Source organism: Ixodes scapularis, unplaced genomic scaffold, assembly GCF_016920785.2.
Source record: "Ixodes scapularis isolate PalLabHiFi unplaced genomic scaffold, ASM1692078v2 PGA_scaffold3__209_contigs__length_174095766, whole genome shotgun sequence".
NCBI classification, from domain to species: Eukaryota; Metazoa; Arthropoda; class Arachnida; order Ixodida; family Ixodidae; genus Ixodes; species Ixodes scapularis.
In genome coordinates, this window is record NW_024609868.1 from 4,739,994 (window position 1) to 4,766,408 (window position 26,415).

Below are 26,415 nucleotides of genomic sequence, written 5' to 3' on the forward strand. Positions count from 1 at the left end.
TTAGAGGGAGGGGGGGTGACCCTACTACTCCCTCCTCAAGGATGAATTTTGTATGAATGCCTCACTTTTTCTGAAATAGCGGTTATTTGGTCAACGACACATGTCTGTGCAGCCAAAGTGAAATATTGGGATTTGGCCTTCTTTTAATCCAGAACTGCATTCTTTAGGAAACCAACCTGTTTTTCTCAGTGCTCGTCGCGGTGCCCCATGCCAGAGTGGAAGTTGGCCAATTGCAAAAATGTTGTTTACAAAAAGAAAACAAAATGCTGTTGTATTTTTATTTGTTGATCATATGCAGAATTGCGTTTTGTAAGAAGGAACTATGCAGATGATGACTTCAGTCTCGGCCTTCCAGGCATGCAAAACCGTGTCAGCGTCTCCACGTGCTGCTTTTGTACCGTTTCTTTTTTTTACAGCAGTACCTGTTAATGCCCTTTCTCAGCAAAAGACGCTCATGTACGAACACAAAATCCTACACTTAGCAGAGGTGCCCTCCCGCTCCCTGTCGTTCCTCACAGATACACGCCAACTGCAGCAAGGCTCCCTCTTCCTCCCCTTCCCCACCCGCATAGGCCGCCACTGTTTCGAAAAACCTATGTGATCATGGGGAAAGTGCTTTTATCGTTCCTGCTACATCCACATACCTTTTCCTCCATTCACATGTGATTAATGCAGGTTTTCAGGGCATCTTTGCTTAACAGATACTGATGCACAAGCCAGTTTGATTTTCAAAATTTGACTGCAATGTAGTTATCGACATTCACAAAGTTCCCATTTCTTTTTACATGCTCCAGATACTGCGTGTACTATCCCACTTCGAAAGTGTGCGTTCCTCCTAAGCACGCGGCTGCAATATTGGTACTTTTCAAAGTGTTGATCACTGTGTTCTAGCCCCATTGGGCTTCGCAGTTGTTGCTTCTCCGCAGTGCACCAGAGCTCTGTAAGAAGCGCGCTCAACGGGGCTAACCTGCTGTGATCAACACTTGGAGAAATATGAATATCACACTTCACGTGGAGGCCAATACCGAATGGCGTAGTTATTCGAAACTGATATTAGAAATTTTGAATATTCGGACAAGACTAGAAATGTGCTTAACCTTAAAAACCCCATGTGTCGATTTATCCTTCTCACTTTCTCTCCAGATTTTTTTTCTTCAAGTACAAGCCCCCTTGTTTGGGCGCTGGTGATATGCTACTCATAGATGTGAAGCAAAGCAGTAGGGCAAAACTTTAGGATTGCAAACTGACTTTACACATTATTCGTTATGAATTATCTTGCATTTCACGCCACTGCGTTGAAAGAAACACTATTGGAAAATTGAAATTTTTTGCATTAGATGAAAGTTTGACGTTTTCTTTCTGAATTCCAAGGGAATGATGCAATAATATAAGTCAAAATTTCTGCTAAAAGAATGTTTAAACTCCTACCAAACTCTTCTGAATAGAAAATCTGTCTCTGTTTGATGCCCCAACAGAAGCATTGCCTGTCACACTGCCGCGCTCCATCCTAGCTTTATTTTGTCGTATAAGCGAGCCCACAGACGTTGTGCAATGATAACACTAAACATGTAGTGATGTCATGTGTATTGTTATCACTCTAAATTTAGTGGTAAAACTTGCCAGCAAAATTGAGCAGAAAAAGGATGAGTGGTCTGTTTGTGATGTTACATCTCTCTTTGATATTGCATCTCTTCAGCATCACCCCCAGCCAAAAACATTTCCTCCTTTAAAACAGTTAATTATGCTCTTCCTCTGAGCTGGAGTAAGAGCCAGCCGACATAATTTGATGAAAAGCATAAATAAATTTTCCACTGTCACCCCCCCCCCCCCCCCCCCCTTCCCTTCAAACTTTATTCATAAATCCACCCCTATTTTGCTAGCGTAAATGAGATGTTAGGAGACAAAGCTTTGATCAATAATGGAGTTATAGTTGCACAGCTACCCAGGTGCAGTTTAGTGAAGTTCCAAATAAAATTTTACTTGTACCGATGTATCTACTTAAGGCCCGTTCACACTCTTGCAACCGAGTACGACCGAAAGAGACCAGACCGGTTTTTAAGCCTCTTGCGACCTCTTAGGACCGGACGCTCTGCAGCGGAGCTGGTCCTTAGACGTCGCAAGAGGATTAAAAACCGGTCTGGTCTCTCACGGTCGTACTCGGTTGCAAGAGTGTGAACGGACCTTTACAGCCATAGACATCTACTTGCTTGCAAAGAAGCAACCAATTATGCTCCACTTATCTGTTGACGGGGAGGCGTTGCGATTGCTGATAATTTTTTTGCAGATTAATGATGTTTTTATTATATTATTAGGGTGGTGCAAATATTTAAATTTATGAAGAGTTGTTTCGAATAATATGCGATTCAATATTTGCTTCGAGATAAACTGCAGTATTAATATTTTTCTAAGTGTTGATTGCGGGGCAGTTTGTTACTTTAGACCCATGTTACGGATAAAAAAAACAGGAAGCGGGATGGCCAAAGAAAACATGCTTTTTGTTTAAGGCTCTTCAAATTATGAGGCGCGGAAGAAATGCACCCTTCTGCGTTAAGTCCTTATTTCAAACTCTTTTTTGTTCGCCTTCTGCGTATTGAAAAGCATGCGGGAAGGGCCTTAGAACGCACCTGATATCGCTGCGGCGGAGCGATACCAGGTGTTATACTATAGTTATATTAAAAGTAACTGAGCTTAGAAGTGGACAAGTGGACCTTCATGAGTTCAGCTGAATCTTCATTTAAGCGTGGCATAGAGTAGTGAAAGGCCCGAAGAAATAATTCGATATTCACTTAAACTCTATTCAGACAAAACTTCTATTTGCTTCAAACTCAAAGTCCACTATTCGCACATGCCTACAGTCTCACAATGAAGTCGTTTGAAAGATAACAAACTTTGTCAACATTCTACACAGGCCAAGGAGTGCTTGACTCAGAAGCATGCATTGATGCGTGGCTTACTTCTGCTTGATTTAAGCTGTACTCAAGCTAGAAACAAACTCTGCTCTTTGTACAGTTACCCTAGAGAATGGTGCCTGAAGAACCGCTGGGCGTAGCCTGGACAGCATTTGGGTTTCCAGGAATCCAGTTTGAAAAGCCATGTTGCATCAAAATCTTCTATGTCCAGCTAGAAAAATAGCCTGTATCTCCTTTATTTAACTTGGCAAATAAACTGCGCAAGAGCTTTCGAGAGAAAGCCGACGAGATATCTGAAGCAAGTTTTGCAGCACCTCTCAATGATATAAATTTGTCCCCTCCTTACAACTATGCGGTCATGATGACGTTGTCACAAACACTTCTCACAAACCCCAGCACTGTCTTCTTGGGTTTGGTACACGGTAGTGAAAAGCTTGGAACTATTCAATATTCGGTTAAGAAATGTTCGGCCAAAACCACTTTTCATTTTAAACTCGCTTCGAACTCAAAAATTCACTATTCGCACATGCCTAGTATACTCATATTATTATTATTGTTATTGTTCATTATTTTATTGACTTGTTGCATTGGCCATCTCTCTGCACAGCCAGTTACCAACATTAAGACACTTTTTTTTTCTGCTTGTTTCATCTTCAGATTGCAAATATTCCCGATGCATACAAAGATGAGCGGTTTGATTCAAAGGTATGTATTGTAAGATTTTTACGGAATTAACGTGAAGTTTGCTTTGATGTCTCCTTCTGCTTGTTTGCTTATATTTTTCCAAACAGTGCAAAACAAATATTTTTAGCAGGAGCTGCATGTTTTGTCTTGACTTGGCTTCTTTTAGCAGCTTCTTTTGAGTTGATTTGTCCTGATTCGTCAACTTCCTCGGTGGTTGTCTCGTCTTTCTTGTCGCAACAGCTTGTCGCGATGGGGCTTGCCTCACCTGGCATGTCTTGACTCTTCTCCCGACGATTGACCGGTCTCGATGCAGGTTGACGAAGGAGGCGTGTTCAAACACAAGTCGATTCTGTGCATTCCAATCTACAACGCCGGTCGCTTGGTCTTGGGAGTCGCCCAGCTCATCAACAAGCTCAACGGCGAACCTTTCAACAAGAATGACGAGCAGCTTCTCGAAGTGAGCGTGGCTTCCTTCCTAGAGCTGCAGAAATCCTGAGAAGTAATTAAGCTACACTTATGGTTACTCGAGCCAGAATGTATTCAAGTTACAAATACAGTTTTAGCATATTTTGCACATCTCAAGGGTACTGAGGCCCTGTCGTTGAAGATGTATCGAGACAATGACTGTTTGTATTAGTGTTTTGTTGGGTAAAAATCTCCATCGTTGCAACGAGATGGACTTGTTTAGGTACATGCAGTCAAAGTCCTCCTAAAATCTCTTATAAAAAGCAGCAATGGCACCGCACAAGTGGGACATCTGTGCTGTCTGGGTTAACCTTGAAGCGAAAGATTTAAACGAAAAATTGTGAGAAGGGATTAACATAATTGAGTGTGCACGAAAGTGTGTGTACCATTGTCGTCGCATACATTTTGCGAGTCCCGCCTCGTTTTTTAGTCCTTCATCTCGAAGCTTGAAACTACGCTTATTGAGAAATTTCCGAGTGGTCAGCAGGCTCGGGCTGTGTAGTGTTGCCCCTGGCAGTTTCGGCACCCATGTGTTTCCCTTCAGGCATTTGCCATCTTCTGCGGGCTGGGCATCCAGAACACCCAAATGTACGAGAAGGTGGTCAAGGCCATGGCCAAGCAAAGGGTCACCCTGGAGGTGCTCTCCTACCACGCCACGGCACCCCTCGACGAAGCCAGGAAACTCAGCGTGAGTCGCTCCTCTCTTTGTTGCGGACAGATGCCCGGGGGAATCGAACGTCGGTCGATTTGGGCCAAAACAATCGTGCATTCTTGTCCGTGTTTTTTTTTTTTTAAGTGAATCCACAACCATGACACTCTCGTACCATAACACCGTGCGTTGGGAGTTGTTGCGTTTGTCTGCCTAGGTTATTTCTCAGTGGACCCATTCTTTTGGTGAGCTGTAACTGCACGTGCATTCTTTCCGAAGCAAATATGAGAAAATTATGCATTCATGGGAAAGTGACTGCATAACTGGTCTTATGATCCTTGTGCCTCTCGGAACGCATTAAATCTGCAACAAAGCTGACATACTTCATTTGTGAACGGCGTTCATGCAGTATACGCTGTCTAGGTTGGCAACCACCAAGAGCATATTGGTTCCGTGCAGTTGTAGAAGAAAATGGTGAAGCTTAGTAACCAGAAATGATGTGCAGCTTTCGAGTCGGTGGTACGGGCTTGCATTGCGACATTGGGAAACGGGAAGTTAGAAGTTTGAATGCTCTTGTGATATGAGTTTTGAGCTCCGGATGCAGTCGACTTTTTCGCCGTGCTCGAACCACGACGGGTGGATTGTCCACGCTGAAACCATGCTCGAACACGTTGCAGGAGTGCATGCTTCCATCGACGCAGTCGCTGAAGCTGCAGGACTTCAAGTTCAACGACTTCAGCCTAGACGATGACGGAATGCTGACGGCCTGTCTGCGGATTTTTCTAGAGCTGGATTTCCTGAACAGGTTTCACATCGAGTACACCGTGAGTAACATTGCACGGTACAGTCGTGAACACGATCGTTTGTTTGGGGGAGAAGTGGGCAGTTGAAGAGGAAAAGCTCGAGTTAGGCTGAGGGGAAAAATGGTTTCCTTCAAAGGATACTATAGCTCACCTAATGCCCAATGTTACCATTCTCATTTGTAAGACTTAGAGTGTGAATGTTAACCTCCTGCATTTTTCTCTATCCCCCTATGGTAATGCCCTCAAGGCATAGTAGGAGAACTCCGTAAATAAATAAATAAACAATCAGCTGTGCCTTGAAAGCATCAAAAACTCGTCTTCTTTTCCTAATACGACGACTTACAAAAAGTTTTTTTGGTCCTAGGACAGTCGCTCATTTGATCCCAATGTTACCGAATTGGCTGTCCAGCAGTCACAGTTATCGGTAGCGTGCTCTTGTTCTCGTTTTGTGCCGTTGACAATCCAGGAATCTCGAACTGGTTGCGACGTTTTGTCCGGCGCTTTTCAGGTGCTCTGCCGCTGGCTGCTGAGCGTCAAGAAAAACTACCGCGGCGTGTCGTACCACAACTGGCGGCACGCCTTCAACGTGGGACAAATGATGTTTGCCATTCTGACGGTACGTGAGGATGGGTCGCCGCACCGTGCAGCAGGGTTACGGGCGGGGATCATGACCCGTCTCACCTCCTTTCCCCATGGAACAGAACACCAAGCTGCATGAGGTCCTCGGGGACCTGGAGACCTTTGGCCTGATCGTGGCCTGCTTCTGCCACGACCTGGACCACCGGGGCACCAACAACTCCTTCCAAATCAAGTGGGTCCCACGACACTGTCCCTCTACGCTGCTTGGAACGCGTCTCCGACTGAAGTGCTTACCGTCTTGTCCCTCCCATGCGTCCAAAGTGGTCCCCCCCCGGGCCACCCCCCTGGCTGCATGCCTGGCCCAAGTGCTTCCCACTTTTCTAAATATTTTGCGGGAAGTCTACAAAGGCTTCCCGCAAAAATTGTCTGCATACAGCATAGTGGTGAAGTTGATTACATTAATTGTGAGATTTAGGGTGCTTCAGTGAAGCAGTGTTGGTGCAGCGTGTCACAATCCTCAGTTCTATTGATATTATTCGTAGAATTTTCATCTGAGCGTAAACCTCTTTGTGCCTAAACAAACAACGTAATAATATTTTTTTTTGTCTATCTTGATGTAGATTATTACAAGGACCAAACAGATTTCTGGCAGAGCTATGTGTGGAGCTTATTCCAGAGCTTTTTTCTCACCTTATGTATTTGTCGAACAGGTCATCATCTCCATTGGCTCAGCTGTATTCAACATCCACTATGGAACATCACCACTTTGACCAGTGCATCATGATACTCAACAGTCAGGTAATGCTTTTGTCTAAGTCTGTGATCCTAGCTGTAAAATTGAATTACCCAATTAGAAAGTGATTACAGCTCAGTTTAGTTTTTTCTGAAATGTAAGCTCTCCTCAAAAAGAATTTACAGGGTTTTTTCACCGCAAAAATAAACTGCGTCGCCGAACGCTTACTTTGCATACTTTATACAAAAACAATATGGCCGACGCTCCGCAAAAACGACCATTATTTGCATTATTAAAAGGCCTAGAATCCGTAAGCATGTACCGTGAATAATTAAATATGAAATCTCTGTTTCTTCAAACGTTTTTGAGTGATCCATTTTACACCGGCCCTGTAGTTGTTTCGTGATAAGTTTAAGCTTTTTATTGGCATTGGGTGTTTGACTTTTGCATGGATGTGCGGTCATTCCTGCATGCCCCTCCCCATGAACTCCCGCACGGAATGAAGCATATTCCAGCCGTGGAACGATCTCTGGGAGTGAATTTGTTTTCCCCGTTGTGGCTTCCTTGACCTACAGGGCAACCAGATCCTCAGTCACGTTTCTCCAGCTGAGTACACCACCATCATCCGCGTGGTTGAGGAGTCCATCTTGGCCACAGACCTGGCGGTCTACTTCAGGTGGGAACTGCCGCCCAGAGGCCGACCGGGGCCACGCCATAACGCTCGAAATGAGGTGTTTTTGCGGGTATCCTCGCGCGTCGGAGCTATACTAAGTAGGGCCGGGCAATTGATTGTTTAACCTTTTGATTAGTGAATGATGCTTTAATTGTGGTTAATTATTTTAACAGCTTAATCGATTTGGTTCTGAGCTAAAATTTCGAGAAGAAAATAGAAATGCCTGCCTCACGTTGTTTGAAAGGAATTTATTTATTTTAGCGGGCTGCACTCTTGTATTCCACAGTAATGCACTTTAACATTTTCTATGATTACAGTCGAGAGTGAATATAAAGTTTAAATCAAAATGTTAAAAGTTTGTTTCTAAAAATGCTTGCTTGTGTTTCATTCCTAAAATTGCTTGCTTGTGTTTTTTTTTTCTGCTTTTATGGTACCACAGCATCCGTTTTCAAAGGAGGCTGTATATTCCGCCATTTATGACATTGCAAGAAATAGTTTCAAGAACTGGAGGGCTTGAAAGATGCCCTGTTGTTCTCACTTTGTCAGTGGCTGTCGTCGATATGAAGAGCCCTAGCGGAAACTGACACCCCCCTCGCCTTCCGTCTTGCCATAAGTCTTGCCATAATCCACTGACTGTTCAGAGCTTGATCCGCGTGTGTGGTTTACGTGCATCTTTTCACTCGGTAACAAGACGACTGGCATGAACCACCGAGAAGGTTCAATAATTGGCTCGTCTTGTTTGTCTCCCAAATCACTTTTCTTTCTTTTTTTGATTAATCTTTCTAGCACAGAGTGAAAGTGGGCTCATCAGCAACATGAACTGACGCATCCTCTCAATTTCCCTTTCCGCTCAGGAAGAGGGGTCTGTTTTTCAAGCTCGTCGAGAACAAGGAGTACCAGTGGAACAACGGTGACCATCGTGAGTTGCTCAGGTACTGACACTTCCATTGTGTCACCGCACTAGTAATCGGTCCGTAATGTACATCTGCTGAAGCAGGGGGATTGCTAGGAAGCTGACAGGTGCTTAGTGCAAATGTGTTACACGCAAAATGACAGCCATGCCACCATCTATCTGCTCGCAAACGGGCAGCACACAAAAGGGCTTTATCGAGAGAGCCTCCCAATTTACTCAGTTCCCGAGAAGCAGCTTTGGGTTTGCAGTTTTGAGTTCTAAGTGAATGTCGAGCTCTACGACAGGCTTGGTGCCTGCTTTACTGCTAGTGGGTTCATTTTTTTCCCAGGAACATGCTCATGACGGCATGCGACATTGGAGCCATCACAAAGCCCTGGGAGGTTCAAAGAGTGGTATGTTCTCCTCATATTCCGCTGCACTTATCTTTGTTTTGGATCAAGCTTGAAACACTCGCATTTTTCTTTTTCCTATGCCTATGCGGAACACAAGTTCATCTGCTTTTCTTCCAATGGTTGTGGTGACGTCAGAACAGTGAGCTCTGATTGGCTCTGATTCAAGGGTAGCGGGAGACCTCAAAGCAAGCTGCCTTGAGGTTTACCCACTATTCTTCAATCAGAACCAATCACAGCTTGGCGTTCTGACGTCACCACAACCCCTTGCAAAAGAAGCAGACGAACTTGCGCTCCAGATTTGCACATTTTACCGTAAAAAAATGTGCCTCTCTCGATTTGGGGAGGTTCAGAATAGTGGGCAATTGCTCACTACTCTGAACTTCCCCAAGTATGTATGTCCTGCTGTATGCCCTGCTGCGTAGACATAAATGCATCTGATCCACTTTGCATTTAATCGCAAAAATGAAGTTCACTTGTTGTGGCACTAATTTACTGCAAGGGTGGGACTAGGTGGTGCATTCTTTTTGCCAAAGTATTGAAGGAAAGGCTCATCTGAATCAAAGGTTACCAATAAAATACAGGATTATTTTTTGGACCAATAGAGATTTATGCCTTTTTTATGTCAAGGTGTAAAAAAAAAAAGCAACTAGTAGTCATTTTGATCATTGGGACATTGTTGAGACCTGGTAAGGGAGGAAAGAAATTTATCCCTATTTTGCACTTGTTTTGTCCTTTCAAATGACAGTGTGTGTTCACTTTGACTCGAACATAGGTTAAGCAATCCATAAAGAAATTTGGGTTTTAAGTTGTTACTCTTGATCGTTGCAAATTTTTTCTAATTTGCGGTGTTTTGGCATGCTAAACGATCTTGGGATTCTTTTAAGAATTACACCCATTTGACTCGCTGAGTACGATATCTTTTGCATGTAAATTACATTTTGGCAAAGAAGTGCTTTGTCATGTAAAGGGGGTACTGAGTTATAGGCATCAACGTTCAAAGGCTGTTTTAAATTTAGTTTTTTTTTTTTAAATCAGGTGGCTGATCTTGTGACAATGGAGTTCTTCCAGCAAGGGGACATGGAAAGACAGGAGCTGAAGATCCAGCCCATTGTAAGTCTGCGACAAAACACATACCTGCCTTTATCTTGAGAAAAGTTGTAAAATTTCCTTCCTGTCAAACTGCAGTGCAAGACCTACATTTCGCAAATGCAAAGTGAAAAATATTTTCCACCCCAAGCCCAATGCTCTTTAAAGCAGCTTCCCCTCAAGCGCTGTAGTCAAATTTTGGTGCATGTGACCCTTTCTCTGCCAAGGAGGAGTTGGCAGCGAAAAGAAAAGGAAGGCAATAAATACTCTTACTCTGCCATTTGTTACCCTGTACAAGCCTAGAGCATTATCTGAGAGTGCCTCACGAGGGGTCAAAGGGGTTAGAAAATGTCAAACCTTTTTGAACCTAATAGCTTCTAACAAAACTTCAGTGGTTAGAGGCTTGTCAAGACTAAGTCTGGCTGGTTAAAACAGATGATGATGATGATGATAATGCATATATGTAGTACAATCTTTCTGTAAGGGTTTTTAATTGAGGGCCATGGTTTTTGCTCCAGGACATGATGAACCGCGACAAACAAGACCAGCTCCCAGCGATGCAGCTGGGCTTCATCGATTCTATCTGCCTTCCTCTCTACAGGGTATGTCATCTGCCGTATCGTTTCTGCCTGCACACTTTCAGTGTACATGCAAGTAATTGTCACCATCACTTGAAGAAGAGCGTCCACCTGAAACGTTGTGTATACGTTCCTGTCCACGTCTTTTTTCGTGTAGCACAACCATATATTTGCAATTTCGTGTTTAAACTCATTGTGCTCGGCAGCACCCCTATTCTCTTCAATATTCCAAGGTTGTATCGTGGGTCTTTGCCCTGGTAGATCAACCTAGTTTTAACCTGGATTTTCAAGGATTTTTTCAAGTCGGGGGGGGGGGGGGGGGGGGGGGTTTTCTTTCTCACAAATTTGGTGTTTTTTGGTGTCTGTCTTTCTATAGGACCATTAACAGATCTCTGTAGGACCAATAGAGATCTTTAATGGTCCAACAAAAAAATCTATCGGTCGAATATAAATGTCTGTAGTTCCGTGATAGAGATTTCTATTGGTCCAACAGAGATGGCTGTTGGTCCTGTAGAGCAGTGGTTCTCAAATGGGGTCTGTGGACCCTTTGGAGTCCCTGAAGCCCTTGACTGTCAGTGAAGTAGATCAATAAAACAATTTTGTTATAATGATGCCACAAAGATAAATTGGCCAATCCATGTGCACTGAGTGAGTAGGCTTGATTATCATCTGTGTCAAAGCTTCAAAGTTTGTTTGTGCACATTCAGTTTCCTTCATTTAGTCTTCTGTCATTGTAGTCATCCAATATTCCCCCCTTCCCTGCCTAGTGATCGGGAGTCTTTTATCACTACCGCTGATCCAGAAGGGGCCCCTGAAACATCACTGGTTGAGAACCACTGCTGTAGAGATTTCTATTGGGCCGATAGAAAATCCTATTGGTCAGACTGAAAGCTCTATTTGTTCAATAGTAAGGCCTGTTAGACTGCTAGGAGCTTCTGTTTGTCTAATATTCCATGCACACAATCATAAAGGTAGTATCTATCTAAGGGACCTTAAAGGCCAGTTCAGACATAGAGCGGAGCACTCAGTTAACGCTTCATGAGCGCTGGAGGCAGCACTCATGTTGCACCGACTTGCGTGTGACGTAGAGCTCGGTTAGCGCTTCAGAAGCACTCCAGTACGTGCTCAGTTAGCGCTCCAGAAGCGCTTCAGCAGTGCAGTGTAAGCGCTCTCACCCTCCTTGTGCCGTGCTTACTGCTGCGGAACAGCGATTTCGTTGTTTTTCCTTTGGCATTGAATTAGAAGAGGAAGTAAAAGAGCTGCTCTCCAAGCAAAGGGTCGGGCAGACAATCCAGAGTCATGGACTCTGAGCGACTAATTGATTGGGTATGACCTCATTGGTTTCTATTCGGTATGCGTGACCCTGGTTTGAAACACATGCAGTTAAAAAATAATCACCTTCGAAAGAGCTTTGTGTCTCCGTCCCTCAACCTGTTAACAAGGTTCGCTGGATACCTGTCGGTATCTCGGTGGCGAAATATTTCGCGCACCCAGAAGGCTCTTCTGGGCGTTAAGTCGTCCACACACATATGCGCTAATTGCGTATGTAAGAGCATTTGTCGCGTTTTTTTTATTTCAGCGTCCCTCATGTCCGCCATGGTACTGTTGATGCACTCCCAACAACAGTAACCGGAACCGCAGTGCATGCGCTAATCCGCAGCACCCGCAAACAAGAAGTGCTAACAAGGCACTATTGAAGCGCTAACAAGGTGCTAGGAAGTGCTAACAAGGCGCTACTCAAGCGCTAACGAGGCGCTACTGGAGCGCTAGCAAGGTGCTACTGGAGCGCTAATCACGGGCTATACTAAAACGAAGTCACGTGCTAGGAAGCGCCACATAAGCGCTCATGTAGCGCTAACTTAGCACTCCGCTGTATGTGTGAACAGGCCTTAATCGTTTCACGATCTTATGCGTGTTGCACGTGTTTGCGATCCAAGACACGGACCATGCAATCTGCTGACTCGCCGATTGCAAAGGGACCTATGTTAAAAGTACCTTTATGCTGGCCGTGTGAATGTGGCATAATAGGAGCTTTTATTGGTTTTAGTAGAAATTTCCATCGGTCCACGTGGACATTTGTGTTCGAGTAGCAGAGATGTCTTGTGTTGTGGAAATACTATTCAACATTTCAAATCGTAATTTCGAATAATACACTATTCGATATTCGCTTGCAGGTGAACTGCGATTTTTATATTTTTAAAAGCGTTGATCGCGGCAGGTTAGCCTCGCTGATCGTGCACATGTGTGCTGCGGAGAAGCCACACCCGTAAAGGCGAGCTCCGCGGGCATTGCTTCTCCGCAGTACGCCGGTGCTTGGTAAGAAGCGCACTTAACGAAGTAACCCACCCCGATCAGCACTTGGAGAAGTATGAATATTGTAAGTGCGTTCGGGGAGAAAATCACAATTTCGAAAGTGGGATAGTGCATGCATGTGCCTGGTATATTTAAAAAGAAGTGGAAATTTTGTAAATATTGATATCTACATTGCTGTTAAATTTTCAAAATTAAACCTATGTCTTATATGCTAGAGTATATGTTAGGAAGAGATGCCCTGACAACCTGCATTCATCACTCATGATTTTTTTCTTTACAAATTCGAGATTGAAGAAAGTGTCAAATAGCAAGATTTGTTAATTTACTCAATTAGATACATCTGGGCATCTCTGTAGGTTACATTTTATGTCAAATCTGTCGCTTACTTGCCATCCCAAGGCATCAAACTTTATGAGGTCAAAGTCCAGGAGATAGATTAAAATTAGCTTATACATAGACAAGTGGAAGCATGGGAACAACCTTCATGAGTTGGTTGGTTGGGGTTTTATGGTGCAAAAGCATCTTAGGCTATGATGCGCCAGGTACAACCTTCATGAGTTTAGCTGGGTTTTTGTTTGAGCATGGTGCAACAGTAATGAAAGGCTTTGAAAAACTATTTAGATATTCGACTAAAAAATATTTGGTCAAAACACTATTTGCTTCGAATGCGCTTCAAACTCAAAATCCACTATTGATACATGACGAGATGTGTATTAGACCAGAAGAGATATTGATGGAACTGACTGCATCAATCTATTAGAGCAATGCGAGGGCAGTTTTAGAGCAAAGGACAGAGGCGGGGATCTGGTGCAAGTGCTGGAAGGAGGGCCTTTTTGCCCAGGCCTTCTCTCGGATCCACGAGCGTCTCGGTGCCCTGCTGGAGGGGGTGGAGCACAACCGGCACGAGTGGCAGCGCCTGGCGGAGGCACGGCTGGCCGCCGTCAACGGCGACCAGAACGGCCCCGGGGACGGGGAGGCCGACAAGCGCAGGGCAGGTAACACACGCCTGTGTAACACCGTTCCATCCATGCTGGTACACGGGCTAAGAGGCTCGTTTTGGCCGCCCTAGCCGCGGTTAGATTTCGCCCTAAAATAGCTCGAAATGCAGCGCTCTTTACCAACTCTCATCATTGTACTACTGTTCCTAAAAGAGGTCACAACGCGAATGTTTAAGAAATGTTGACTGATTCTCGTTACAAAATCTTTCCACACTCTAAGACAGTTTTTTTTTATGTCTGTACATATTATGAGCCCTGTCATTGGCTGAGCTCTTTCCGTGCACTGCAGTGGTTGGTTCTCCCAAGTGCTTTGTGGGAGAGCAGACGCTCCAGATTTCTTTGAGTGTAGTTTAAGGGGAGGCACTGGCTTAAAAAATATTTTTTAACCACTCAGAATGAAATTTGGAGGGGACATTGAGGTCAGATAAGGGGGTACTGTGCAAACTTTGACTTCTCTAGGAAATTTTCTTAGAAGCTAGACATTTGTGTATGAAGCTGTGGCACTCTTCTCTAAGGAATATATGGTATACAAATTAAGCCAATAAACCACAATTTTATTGCTTGAAGATAAAGTAGGGAGGTAGGACTTAGAGCTATCTAGCCTGTATTATAAAAATGTAAATATTGGTGAAAGGAAAACTACTCCCTTTAATGAGGGGCATTTTCTTTGTATACTGATTTATCAATACATCACTTTAACTTCATTGACTTTGACTTAATGTCAAGTAAAGTGGATAGCCAAACTTCTAGTAAATTTCAGTTCATAAACGCCTGGAACAAGGCATAGGAATACTTTTACAGTCAAGCAAAAGATTCCTTCATACGAAGTTTATAGCAAAAAAAATGAAACTGAGAAAAATGGAATCATACATTGAGACTCTTTACTTTATTAATTTCTCACACTGTGCATCTTCTGAAAGGCCCCAGCAGAGTAGGTCTGTCCTTCGACTGCCCTTTTCTTTTGTGTCTTGAGGATTGCCTGCAGCGTCCTTGGATTGCACGTCCTTGTCAAAGTGCTGCATCGGGTCACTCCTAGGCTTTATCTCCATTTCGAAAAGGTCCCCCTTAAGGCCCTTAGGGCCCAAGGTGACGTTAAGCACTTCAAGTAGAACAGCCGTTTCTACCGTTCTTTGAGACACAAAGTCCCTCTTCAAACACCACCTCTAGTCAAAAGCATTGAATAACTCGTTGACATTCTGGGCCTTCATTTTAGTGCGTCTCTCGAGAAGGTTATGCAGGGTAAATGGTAGTACAGAGGAACCAATTCCTTTGCAATTTCCCTAGACTAGGCAGGGCTGTGCATCTGGGGCTTTCCCATTGTCTCCAGTGATGCATGGTGGTTGTGATGGCACCATGAATCTTTTTCTTGAAGGCAGGCCTGATACTGGAGCTCTTCATCAGTGGGGTGAGAGTGCAGGAGGCTCCTAAGCACACTTTTCTGCATCGCCTGAACTTTTGAAGTATTCAGCTTCAGCGCACATGCATGACAGTTTGTCAATTTTTTCATCACAACATTGGTCAACTTGCACCGTCAACCGAGTCCTTTCTTTCTCTTTCTTGAGAGTCTCTGTTCAAGAGTTCATCCATACACCGAGCACGGAGAGGTTGGTGGATGAAAACGGTCAATAATGGTTGGCTGATAGCTCAATAGAATGGTTCCGTCCGGGATGTGACACGCGTTGCCGTCCCGTCGAAAATATTTTGTATCAACGTAAATGTTCAATATATGCTTTAGAAATTTTCTGGAAGAGTGTGTTGTTAGTTTATAGGACTTAAAAAGTAAAACTTAAAAAAAAACTGCACTTTTTTAAAACATATTTGACATTTACGTTAGTGTCCCCGCTCAAGTACGAAAGGGGCATCCGACACGCCCATAAATACAGGTTTTCTCTCGTAAAGTGCATTAAAAAGCATTACCCGTTTTTACGTCTTTCATTTTCCCGCACCATACATTTTTTTACTGTGGTCCCCTGAAAAACGATACATGGGGCTCTACCTTATATATGCCAAGACAGAAAAGCAAAGTGAAGTTGAAATCGGAGAACCAATGCAGAATAATGTGATGTCAGCAGGATATTGAAGTGAACTGGAACAAAGCCGAAGAAGAAATGCTGTTTTTCTGCAAACTGGAACTGACATCAGGTTACAAGTATAAATCACTAATTAGCAAATTATTAGGCATGGGCGAATAGAGGATTTTGGGTCCGAATCGAATTCAAAGCAAATAGTGATTTTGGTCGAATAACTTCGAATCGAATAGTTTGAACAGTGCAAGCAAAAAATACCACAAGATATGTTTAAACTATATATAGTTTTATATTTGCCCTTATTCGGTATTAGATATACTGTAATTGTTAATTTCAAGTGTATTGAGTTTGGTAGCATGAAATGGTCGAAACGGTCGGAAGCTTGCGCCACCTGGTCGTAAATCCAAGCCAGAGTAAGTGAAACCCGTTTATATCGAACTCGCAAAAAAACTTCTACCAGTTAGGTATGATGGGTAATTCGATATAAAAGTTTTAATGAATTTAACTCTCAAAAATCCACTTTCTGCTGAAATATTACACAATGAAGTAGTCTTGCATCTTCTGCTGCTTGTTCTTCGTTGCATCCGCAATAATGATATTTTTCCACGCTATCGACGGACTCCAAAATGCTGAGGCCGCTGCCTTCTATATTCGTGCATTAGCGCCGAACTATGCCGAGAGCACGGAGCACGTCCCACGGGAGTACCCTCTCCTGCAGAGCGCCGTTTTGCTCTGCAAGTTGGCTTTCCCCTAAAAGAGGTGGCCGCGTTGGGGGAAGCCAACTATGCTTCGTTTCAGCTTCGATCCGAGCGCGGCCGATGTTATGAGCCAAAGGGCCAATCAAAGAGCGCAAAAAGCGCAGCATCATGGCGTGCTTTCTGTGTTTGATAGGACTAGCCGGCGGAGGAGCACGCACAGAGAGACGGCGAATACCGGCTGGTCCTATAAGCTGCACAGAGCACGCCATGACGTTGTGCCTCTTTCGCTGTTTGATTGGCCCTTCGGCTCACAACATCGGCCGCGCTCGGACCGAAGCTGAAACGAAGTATAGTAAAACAAGCTGGTTTTTTTTCTTTTTTTTTTCTGGGCGGCCGCGTTAATTTGGAAGGAAAAATAATCTCTTTTGCAGACGGAGCGGGGAGAGGGAGCACGAAGCACCCTCTGTCCACAAAAGAGTTTCTTCTCTTCCGGGCGGTCGACGCGGCCGCCCAGAAAAAAAAGCCATCATGCTCTGCAAGCTGGTTTTCCCCCCAATGCTGCCGCTTGCGTTGGGGGAAAACCAGCCTGCAGAGCAAAACGGCAGTAGTGGCAGTTCGATATATCGGCCGCTGCAATTTTTGTTCGATGCGACTATAGTTTTTGCTATATATTATCACTGTAACATTACTGTGCACAAAAATTGTTCAATATAAGGTATAATTCAATGTAAACGGATTCGATATAGTCGGGTTTGACTGTATTTAGAAATGTTGAATAATTCTATATTGTCGAATAATTCAATATTGTAGAATAATTCAGTATTGTTGAATAATTCATTATTGTCGAATACATAAATTCGATTCGAAGCGAATGCCGAATAGAACAGAATTCGATTGACTATTTGTAATAACCGAATATTCGCCCATCCCTACAAATTATTAGCAAAACTCAACAAACTTTTAAAATATTCACTTCAGCTGGCACACTCCAATGGTGACAAGCTCTGTTGCCCATCATCAAAATCTGTTTCAGCTCTTGTCGGATCTTAGAAAACTAAATTCTGCTACACATTATTTTCCGACAAATGTAAGTTGTGAGGAGACAGCGGTATCGAAACAAAAATGAAAACAGCGAAGGATGTTGTACCCCAGAGCGATGTCGGCCGCGACAGCGGGCAGCACATAATTGTGACCCGATATGGCAGCAGCACATTACCTCTGCATTTTTTTTCGGTAGCTCGTACTATATATGTTGCCTTGCGGAAAAAATTGGTATCAATTTAACTTGCAGGCCCCGTTGCCGTGCTGTGACCATCGAGCCCAGCCCCCGGTCAATGCAGTCTGACACACTGACCCGCGAGCAGTTCAAGCAGAAAAGTGAATTTGGAGACCGCCTGTTGCTGCCACAACTAGCAGAAGGATTTCTGCCATCCTCCTGGCAGTCTCTCACGGGATAGTTTCTTGACGCGCCGGTCCCGCACCTCAGCGTGGCAACAGTCTTCCGCAACTCCTTCCTTTACGGAAGCGTCCGGTCGACGGGCAGAGGAGCGTGACGCACTGCAAGAGGGAAAGCATCCGAGGAGCCTTCCATCACTTGCATCCCCCGTCGCGCTCGGCACTCGTTGGATCGGCCCTCGACGAGAACGACTCGGATTTACGAAAGCTTTTACGTGCCGCACGACGCGCTATAAATTTATGCGCGAGGTTGTATATAGTCGCGCATGACCTTACATCTGAGATTTGTACATGTCTATTGTGCACGGTGCAAATTTTGTTTCGTCTCGCGTAGTTGTCCCGATGCCGTGGGGCGAGAAAGCGGAGCTCAGTTTGGTTTCCACGCCGGGTGCAAATTTAGGGCGGTTTGCTTTACGAACTGGCTTCGAAGCGATCTCGCGCCCTTGACTGAACTCGGCGTGGCCAGCGTGCATTTTGCCGTTTGTGCACGGACGTGCCGGGAAGCACTGGTCTGGTGCAGTGCACTGTGTGTGGGCTGGGACACTATGGGTGTCTCTTGTCGAGTGCGTAGTGTTGTCGTGTACAGTTGCAAGGTTGCACTTGAGATCGGGAGCTCTTCCCTTCCTTTGTGTCGATCATTCGCGTGCTGTGAATTCCACGCCATGTTGAGCGGTAATGTCCGACGGGCGTGTTGCAGTACACCGTAAGCATCTCCTAGGAGAAGTCTAGTGCGGCTGTACAGTTCCTGTTGGCAAACTGCGAGTGTGAATAGTTTCAAAAACCAATACCAAAAAAGTTGTCGTTGGACCCGCCGAGAGAAGAGTATTACGATTTGAAAGCTGTCCGAGGTGTTGGTTTCGTGTGACTCGGAATTTTTATTCTGTCATGGGAGGAAAGAAGAACCGACGAGAAAAGACACCCCACACTTTACGTGGAAGCCATTTAGTAAGTTGCAAACGTTGGCGGTCTTGATCGATGTCAGGATTCAGTAAAGCCCATGCGCATTGCCCCTGCATTGTCTGTAGTTCCCCATATTCCTAATTTATTTTTATTTTCTGCGGATTTAGTCGGAGGCCAGAGGATTTCTTCTGAAATCCTGGCTCAATGCCTCGTGTTTGTGCACGTGTGTCCATACCCATCTGTACATAAGGCATACGTGCCAGTTCACCGGCACGCTACCTCATTTCACTCCATTTTGTTCACACCAATTCGATTATGCTCGTAGATTAGCCGTTGCATTCAACCCGGAATGCCAGTGCAATGTTTTCGACAGTCGACTGTACTTCCACACCAAAATGAGTTGCGGCTGAAGCCAACTTCAGCTTTCTCCAACACCTTCTGTCATTTTGTGGCTCTAAGAGAAAATATGGGATTGTGAATGCGTCGCGCAATCATCCTTAGTTGGTACTCAAATTATGGTAGACACTTGTACTGTTTGTTTGCACTTGGCGAGCGAGCAAAACTGGTACGACTTAACTAAAGCATAATTACCTCCTACATTTATTGAGGCTAGTATATCTGAAAAAGAGCATTGTCGTTTATCAATTTTCACATTTTTTTCCTGCTCTGGTAGAACATGCAGGGAACTAGGTTACCTTTGTACATCTGATGATGCCTAGATTAAACAACTGAAACGTTTGTTAATCTGTTGCCACTATTTATTTTAACTCATTAGTTTCACGGAGCAATTTTGTTTTGTTTTGCAACTGTATGGATTATTTTCACTTTGTTTTTCAAATGTAATAAGAATGCTGATAGAGTCCAGCTTTAGTGTGGTGCGTGTCATGTAATTTTAACGCCGTCATGCAATAATTGAAGTTGAAAAGTTAGGTAGTTGCCCTAAGTTAACAGATGCACTTTTTGAACAGATTTTAAATATTTATATGGAATCGAGATGCAATTGATGTTGTAATTTTCTCAAATTAATTGAATTGTATTTTTGACTTTTATAAAGAATGCCATCTTAAACCTCCTGGTGTGTACACTTCTGCAACTTTTTTGTTGCTACAGTTGGAGTACATTTTGTAATGTTGGTTATATCCTGAGAGCTAACTCATCTAAAATAAAAAAAAGGGCAAGAAAAGCTTGCTTTGAAGAAAGGAATTAGTGGCCACATCCTTGGTTCTTTTACATCACTTTAGATTTGTGATCATTTAAAAGTTGTGGCAATAGCTTCTGCACGCATCATTCAAATTGTTAAGCTAACGGCCACTGCCACTCTATGTGGAAAAAAAAAAATCTTCAATTTGCAGTTCCTGAGCCCTCCCAATTGGTAGTTTATTCTACTGTTTTCCCTAAAGAAGTAATTGAGCCCAAAATGGGTTGGGTTGCTTCTCAAAATAGTGCACTACTATATATTTCTGTGTGCTGTAGATGTGTAAATTGTGTGTGTGTCATCTGCATTTGCAAGCATCAAACATTCTGCACTCTCCTTTGATCTTTCGACCAATACTTCATATATATAGTATATATAGTCTCGTATGTATGTACAGCTCTGAAGATACATTGAAAACACTGTTGTATGGATCTATTGGGTATTTATTAAAAATCTATATTGTCATTTGCTATGGGCTGTTCAGTGTTGCCTATTTGCTTGCTCAAATTGTGGATGTGCTACATTTAGCAGAACTTGCATTGTCTAGGGATGATTCTCATTTAAAACAGAAATGTTTTATGAAACCACATCTTTGAGAGCCTTTGTTTACACACAAGACAGTATGCAAGTCTTCTAGTCCAATAACAGATGAGTTTGTCCAATTATCAAAGAGTGGCATGCTACAAACCAAGAAACCAAATTTGACGTTTGTGTTTCTACAGCGTTAGGTCCGTCTGCCTTCAAGGTACAAAAATATTCCAAAAGCCAAGATTCGTGATGAAAAAGCAAATATCTCCGACTTATATAACATTAATATCAACAATTTATAAGTAGATGTTTCATCAACTGCACTGATGATGTCTCCCACACAGGAGATGAAACATCACTTATAAATTGTTGATATTGTTATACAAGTCGGAGGTATTTGCTTTTTAATCTTTAACATGTGGCGACACTGGTTTACGCTGTAGATGAGAAATTTAACCAGTGTAGTACCACTGCTAGCCTGGGTTCTTTAACGAGCATCACGCAGGAGTGATACACGACCGCACGCTGGTACAATGCTTGTCCAGAGCTCGAAACTGGCAGGGGTGAGGACTGAACCCAGGATCCCTGGGTTCTGTAGCATGAGCTTTCACTCCACATGCTCCGAGCTGGTGTGCTCTAAACACACTCGGCCATTGATCCCCCGTGGCGCGCTGCATTTTCTAAATGTGTACACAAACTTTATAAAGAATCAATACGTAAAAAAAAAAAAAAAACTATGTTGTAGGTTATTTTTTGTTGTTTTTTGTGGTCTCCAGAGAGAAAATAAGGGAAACATGCAGATGAATGAACCATATTGAGCAACTAGAAATAAAGGTTAGGACAGAAAGACTAAATTTAGAAATCAGAAAGACTAAATTTAGCCGTGCCAAGATTTAAACACCGAGCCTCCTCATTACCAGTGAGGTATGCTAAGCACCTCAGCACCCTGCCTTGTCTTTTCGCGTAGACTGTGCATCTTCCCCATCCAGGCAGCAAGGCAAAACGGCCCCAGAAAATGAGCTCTCAACATACTTCTAGTCAACTAGTCATCAGAAGGGGCAGTTTCAGAAAATTCTTCTTTGCATCTGCCCAAGCCCACTAATTCTGCCATATCTGAAAAACTAGAAATCCTGGTAATGATTAGTCAATCCCTTTTGCGCAGTTGCAACGGTACATGCTTCTGTGCCACTGTGAGGAGCTCCCGTGACTGCAAGTTTTATTTTTGTTTTGGCAACGCGAGTAGAGACGCGATAGACAATCTAGCTTATCGAAGAGTTCATCCACCTATTCTACAAATTCTGCTATTCGTGGGCCTGTGATTTTGGCACCACTCTAGATTGGAACACGAGTAGGTTGGTTGAAATGAATTTGATGAATATTCAAAGAGATTTCTGTCGCCATTAGTATGGTTAAGTACTCAGTGCTTTGAACTGGCTGAAACAGCCACTGGAGACAACCATGAAAGTTCCCGGGTTGTGCAAATGCGAAGTCGGAAAATGCCACAGAAAGTTGTCAGCAAAAGATTGAGGTACACGTAAGCACTTCTTATGAGTTGTGAATGCAAAAGCATGTACAATATTATTATAATGCAATTAAATGCAAAGGTGCAAGTGGGCTGGACAAGAATGATGAAAATAATCCCCGGAGAAGGGGAACATGTATGTTGGCATGCTGACTGTCGCTGACCTGGCGCTGACGGACACACAGCGCCATGAAGGGGTCAGTCATTGAAACTGACACGCAGTGTTAGTTTCAACGACCGGCCACCCTATGGTGCTGCGTGTCCGGCAAATGGGATCATGGTCGACGCGCGCTAGTCAATGGGATTGAAGCGGTGTAAAAGGTGCCGTGGCTAACCGGTGAATGGGAGCTGGCTTGACATGGAGAAGGATTTAGGAGCCATTTGGCATGGTTTCAAAGCTGATGACGTCGGCTCGCTCCATGAGACCCCCCCCCCCCCCAGTTAAAGCTTTCTCATTAAAAACACGGACAACGCGACTGAAAGATCTGTGACTTGCCACATCGATTTACTATTCTATTGTATTTTGTAATATTTACTACCAAGCTACCATTACCTCCAAGATTCTTGGCGAGCAAACCTCTCCTTTGGCCCTTCCAAGTGCTCAATTGCTTAGCAGAAGGAGAGTATAGCACTGCTTCTCTGGCGCTCAGCAAGTCGGTACTGATGGGGAGCCGGCATTAGCACCTCAAAAGTCAAATGTGCATGTGGTATGGAGCTTGTATTTCCATTAAAACCACAAAGGCTGGTGGCAATCAGTTCGTTGAACGACTTTTCATGGACATTGTTTCGTAGACACTGCAACGTTCATCAAGTTTGTTTCATCAAAAGGTTCTTGCGATTGTTTCACCGACACATCTTGCACCATTTTCTGGAAAGCTTCTTTCTGTGTACGTCGTCTTGATTGCCGGCATTCGGATGTTAGCCTAACTTGCTCAGCCCTTTGCGGTTCCGATGAGGCCTGGTGGGAGCATTTGTCGGGAAGCAACAAAGGTGACCTTTGTCGCAGTGTTAGGGGTTTGTTTTAGTGAATTACATCTTGGTCGGTGCTGCACAGTGGTACGTAAATATGCTATGTCTAGAGTGCTGTCCGAGTGAACACTTGCGGAGAGTGCAAGTGCCATCCGACAGCACTGCATGTGCAAACTTCAATCGTGAGGAGCTCACGACGATGACATCGCGCTTTTTTCGCCTACGTCCAGTCGGCGTGCTCTACGGACTTTCGGCTCCAACTTTGTGTTTGACAAAGTGGCATTCTCTCAAAGGTTGCGATTTAAAATAAATTTGGGCTTAAACCTCGTGCACTCCTGCAACAACCTCCTCTACCAAAAAAAAAAAAATTTTTTTTGTTGAGGCATGGAGAATTTAAATTGAGCCCTAAACATTCTACTAAGACTACCAGCCAGGCATGCTAACCGTTGCGCTATTGAAACGAGGTAGGAATGTAACTCATAAGTAGTGAATTTAACAGAAAGTAAAGTGAAAGTATGCATACTAATTTCTACCACAATATGTCAATAACGTGCAGTTCTTCATTAACCCCTTAACCAAGGACTTTCAGGACACTGGCAAAATAGGGACTTTTTTTGTCTCCCTTTTGCCAATATTTTTTTGTACCGTGCATCTTATCAAACTTTTCTTGTGCTGCCACCTAGGCATTGGTTTCTAAAGCATCATTATTTCTGATGTTTGGGGATTGATGGCGCTTCCTCCCGTGCTATAAAAAAAAGAGAGCGTTCAAAGACGTGCCCCCCCAAGATCAACTGAAGAGCAGCGCGTCTATAGACCCCCAAGCTGCCGCGCATCTAAAGACGTGTTGCCTCATTAAGGGGTTATTGGAACAGTATCAACAGCATTTACTTGGTAGTACTAACATAGGATGGCACTCCGATGCAGGCATAAAGTGCTGTCGGCTGCCACTTTAGACACTGCATTCTTTCACAGCGAAGCTGTTATGAACTAGAATATGGCAAAAAATGTGTCCGCGAATGTTGACAGAGGTCGTCCTCGAGGTCGTTCTCTGGGCGTCACCCTTGAGGTCGTCCTAGACGTCGTCCTTGAGGTCGTCATGAGGTCATCCTAGACGTCGTCCCCGGTTGTCCAAAAAGTCGTCCTTGAGGTCGTCCTAGACGTCGTCCTCTAGGCATCGTCCTAGACGTCGTAAAAATAACAGCTTCGCTGGTCCTCCACCTTCACATGAAGTGGAAAGGCTCTACAATTCTTTTTCACCAATCAATAATAAGTTCATTCTTTACTGTAAGGCATTGTATCAAACAGTCCGAGGGCAGAGTCATCGGAAGTCTTGCAGGCCATGCTAACTGTGCACTAAACCCAACTTTGACTAAATCTGCTGAACCAACCTCAAGAATCTAAGAGAATAAGAGAAGCACCTTAAAACACTTAACTTTTGCCAAATGCTGACATCTCTGCCATTTTACTGCCCAAGTGCTTTTCGTTTCTCAAAGTCTGTGCAATTTTGCTTGACACACGTTGCGGCTAATGCGTTCATGCCATGTTGCCAGCTAAATTTGGCTTCTTGACAGCATTGCATCGTGGCGGCAGGGTGATGACATTTCAGCTAGCAAGGCAAGCGAGCTGGTTATAGTTCATAACAGATCCAGAGACGGAGGACAAAAGTGTGCAGTCTCTTGGCAAAAGCTCATAACATGGACTGACTGACGGCTACAAGCACGAGCAGGTAGCTTTCACGGTGCTCACTGCACGAGCACTCGTGTAGCCAAGGCGCAATCATACACCGGGAGCTCGCACTTGTAGCTTTTCACATTAGTTCATGTTAAGGTGAGACAAAGTACTATACGGTGCTTCTATGGCCAAGGTTTATTTGTACGTTAACTTTGAAATGTGCTGCCGGCACTCGATCCATCAAAGGCAGTGTCCATGCTGGCACAGACACTCAACGAGGCACCCTAAAGAGAACCAAAGAAAACGAGTGCGAAATACTATTGTTCTTGTCCGGAGAGGAACACATCCGCAATAGCAGTTCAGAAGCAGCCACAAGATGCAAAAGAGGTGGCACTACAATCAACTTCTGACCAATGATGTGGAAAGATGGGCTCAGAAAACGTTTATGGGAGTTTAATAATGTAATCTGTATGGAAGACAGCGGGAAGTTAGCCTGCCCCGAGGGTTGTCTCATGTCTTCACTGTAGATGAAAAACCTAGCCAGTACAGTATGGACCACCAACCTGTGGTCTTTAACATGCATCATGCAGTAGTGATACACAAATGCACACCGGTACATATGATGGTCATCGAAATGGAAACGAGCAGGAGTGGGGATCAAACCCAGGATCCCTAGGTTATGCAGTGCGAGCTTTGGTTCCACATGCTCCGGGATGCAGTGTGCCAATTAACGCGCTCAGTCACCGGACCCTTCGGGAGTTTGCCAACTGACAAAAGCTAATACCAAAGAAAAATTTCTCCACAGTAACGGGAAGATTCTAGTGGCAGCTACAATAAAAAAAAAAGATTGTCTTCTTTTTTTTATACATTGTGATGTTGGAGAAGCTGTTAGGTCTTTACAAATATATGCTTCCTGAGCATGCGTCTAAACTGGTCCCTGCCATTAGCAGGTCATTTAGGCTGAAAGTACAAATCAGTGCTAAAGAAATAAAGAAGCAGATATCGACTATGCGCTCATTTAAAAACACAAAAAACATTTCAAGGCAGTTTATTGCAAAACTTCATGTCAGATGCAGCCCTTTTGGAGCACTCCCTCAATATTAGCCAAAACATTCACTCCAAAAAGGTAGTCAAATACACAAGCACTTATACTACACACACACACAAAAAAAAAAAACCCATGTGATATACAGTCCACTTTGACCAGTCCTTTCTATACAAGTTACAACACAAAAAGCATTTCACAGAATGACTAAAATGAGCTCAAATATGAGCTATGACTCCTCCGTAAAAGCACAAAATGATCCACTCATGGCAAAGAATCTCTCCACCAACACGCTGCTTGAAATACATTGTTCTTCATGATTTCTCCAAGGGCAGTTCATCGTACAGGGTGCAGCCGTAAAAACTTTCAAATTTGGGACGCCTAGCAAAAAACGAATTTCAAACGTACATACCTGAAATTGGGCACACGAACGTCGTTTACTCCAAAGTTTTTTGTCTATTTTTTTCAGACGTCAACTCTGGACTAGCGAATTATTAGAAAGATAGCAAAAATGGCAGACGTGCATTTCTTATGGCCTATACCCGCCCGTTCGCCGTCTGCTATCTAATTCGCGACGCCGCTCCCAGATGGCGCACTGAACGCAAAAACGAGGGAAACGCCGCACGAAAG

At 43.9% G+C, this 26,415-nt stretch overlaps 1 protein-coding gene across 5 annotated transcripts in view; it reads left to right on the forward strand.

Annotated features, from left to right (window-relative positions):
* The window catches only part of LOC8043178 (dual 3',5'-cyclic-AMP and -GMP phosphodiesterase 11), a 191,390-nt gene extending 170,870 nt beyond the window's left edge, over positions 1–20,520 (forward strand). For all 5 annotated transcript variants that reach the window (XM_042292216.1, XM_042292217.1, XM_042292219.1 and 2 more), the window contains 14 exons: positions 3,567–3,614; positions 3,907–4,050; positions 4,603–4,746; positions 5,385–5,531; positions 6,019–6,126; positions 6,212–6,321; positions 6,800–6,887; positions 7,398–7,498; positions 8,350–8,427; positions 8,737–8,800; positions 9,836–9,910; positions 10,405–10,488; positions 13,619–13,772; positions 17,792–20,520. In XM_042292216.1, coding sequence (XP_042148150.1) covers positions 3,567–3,614; positions 3,907–4,050; positions 4,603–4,746; positions 5,385–5,531; positions 6,019–6,126; positions 6,212–6,321; positions 6,800–6,887; positions 7,398–7,498; positions 8,350–8,427; positions 8,737–8,800; positions 9,836–9,910; positions 10,405–10,488; positions 13,619–13,772; positions 17,792–17,811 — 1,365 coding nt within the window. In that variant the 3' untranslated portion in view covers positions 17,812–20,520. The remainder of the gene's footprint in view (positions 1–3,566; positions 3,615–3,906; positions 4,051–4,602; positions 4,747–5,384; positions 5,532–6,018; positions 6,127–6,211; positions 6,322–6,799; positions 6,888–7,397; positions 7,499–8,349; positions 8,428–8,736; positions 8,801–9,835; positions 9,911–10,404; positions 10,489–13,618; positions 13,773–17,791) is intronic.
* The last annotated feature ends 5,895 nt before the right edge of the window (positions 20,521–26,415 follow it).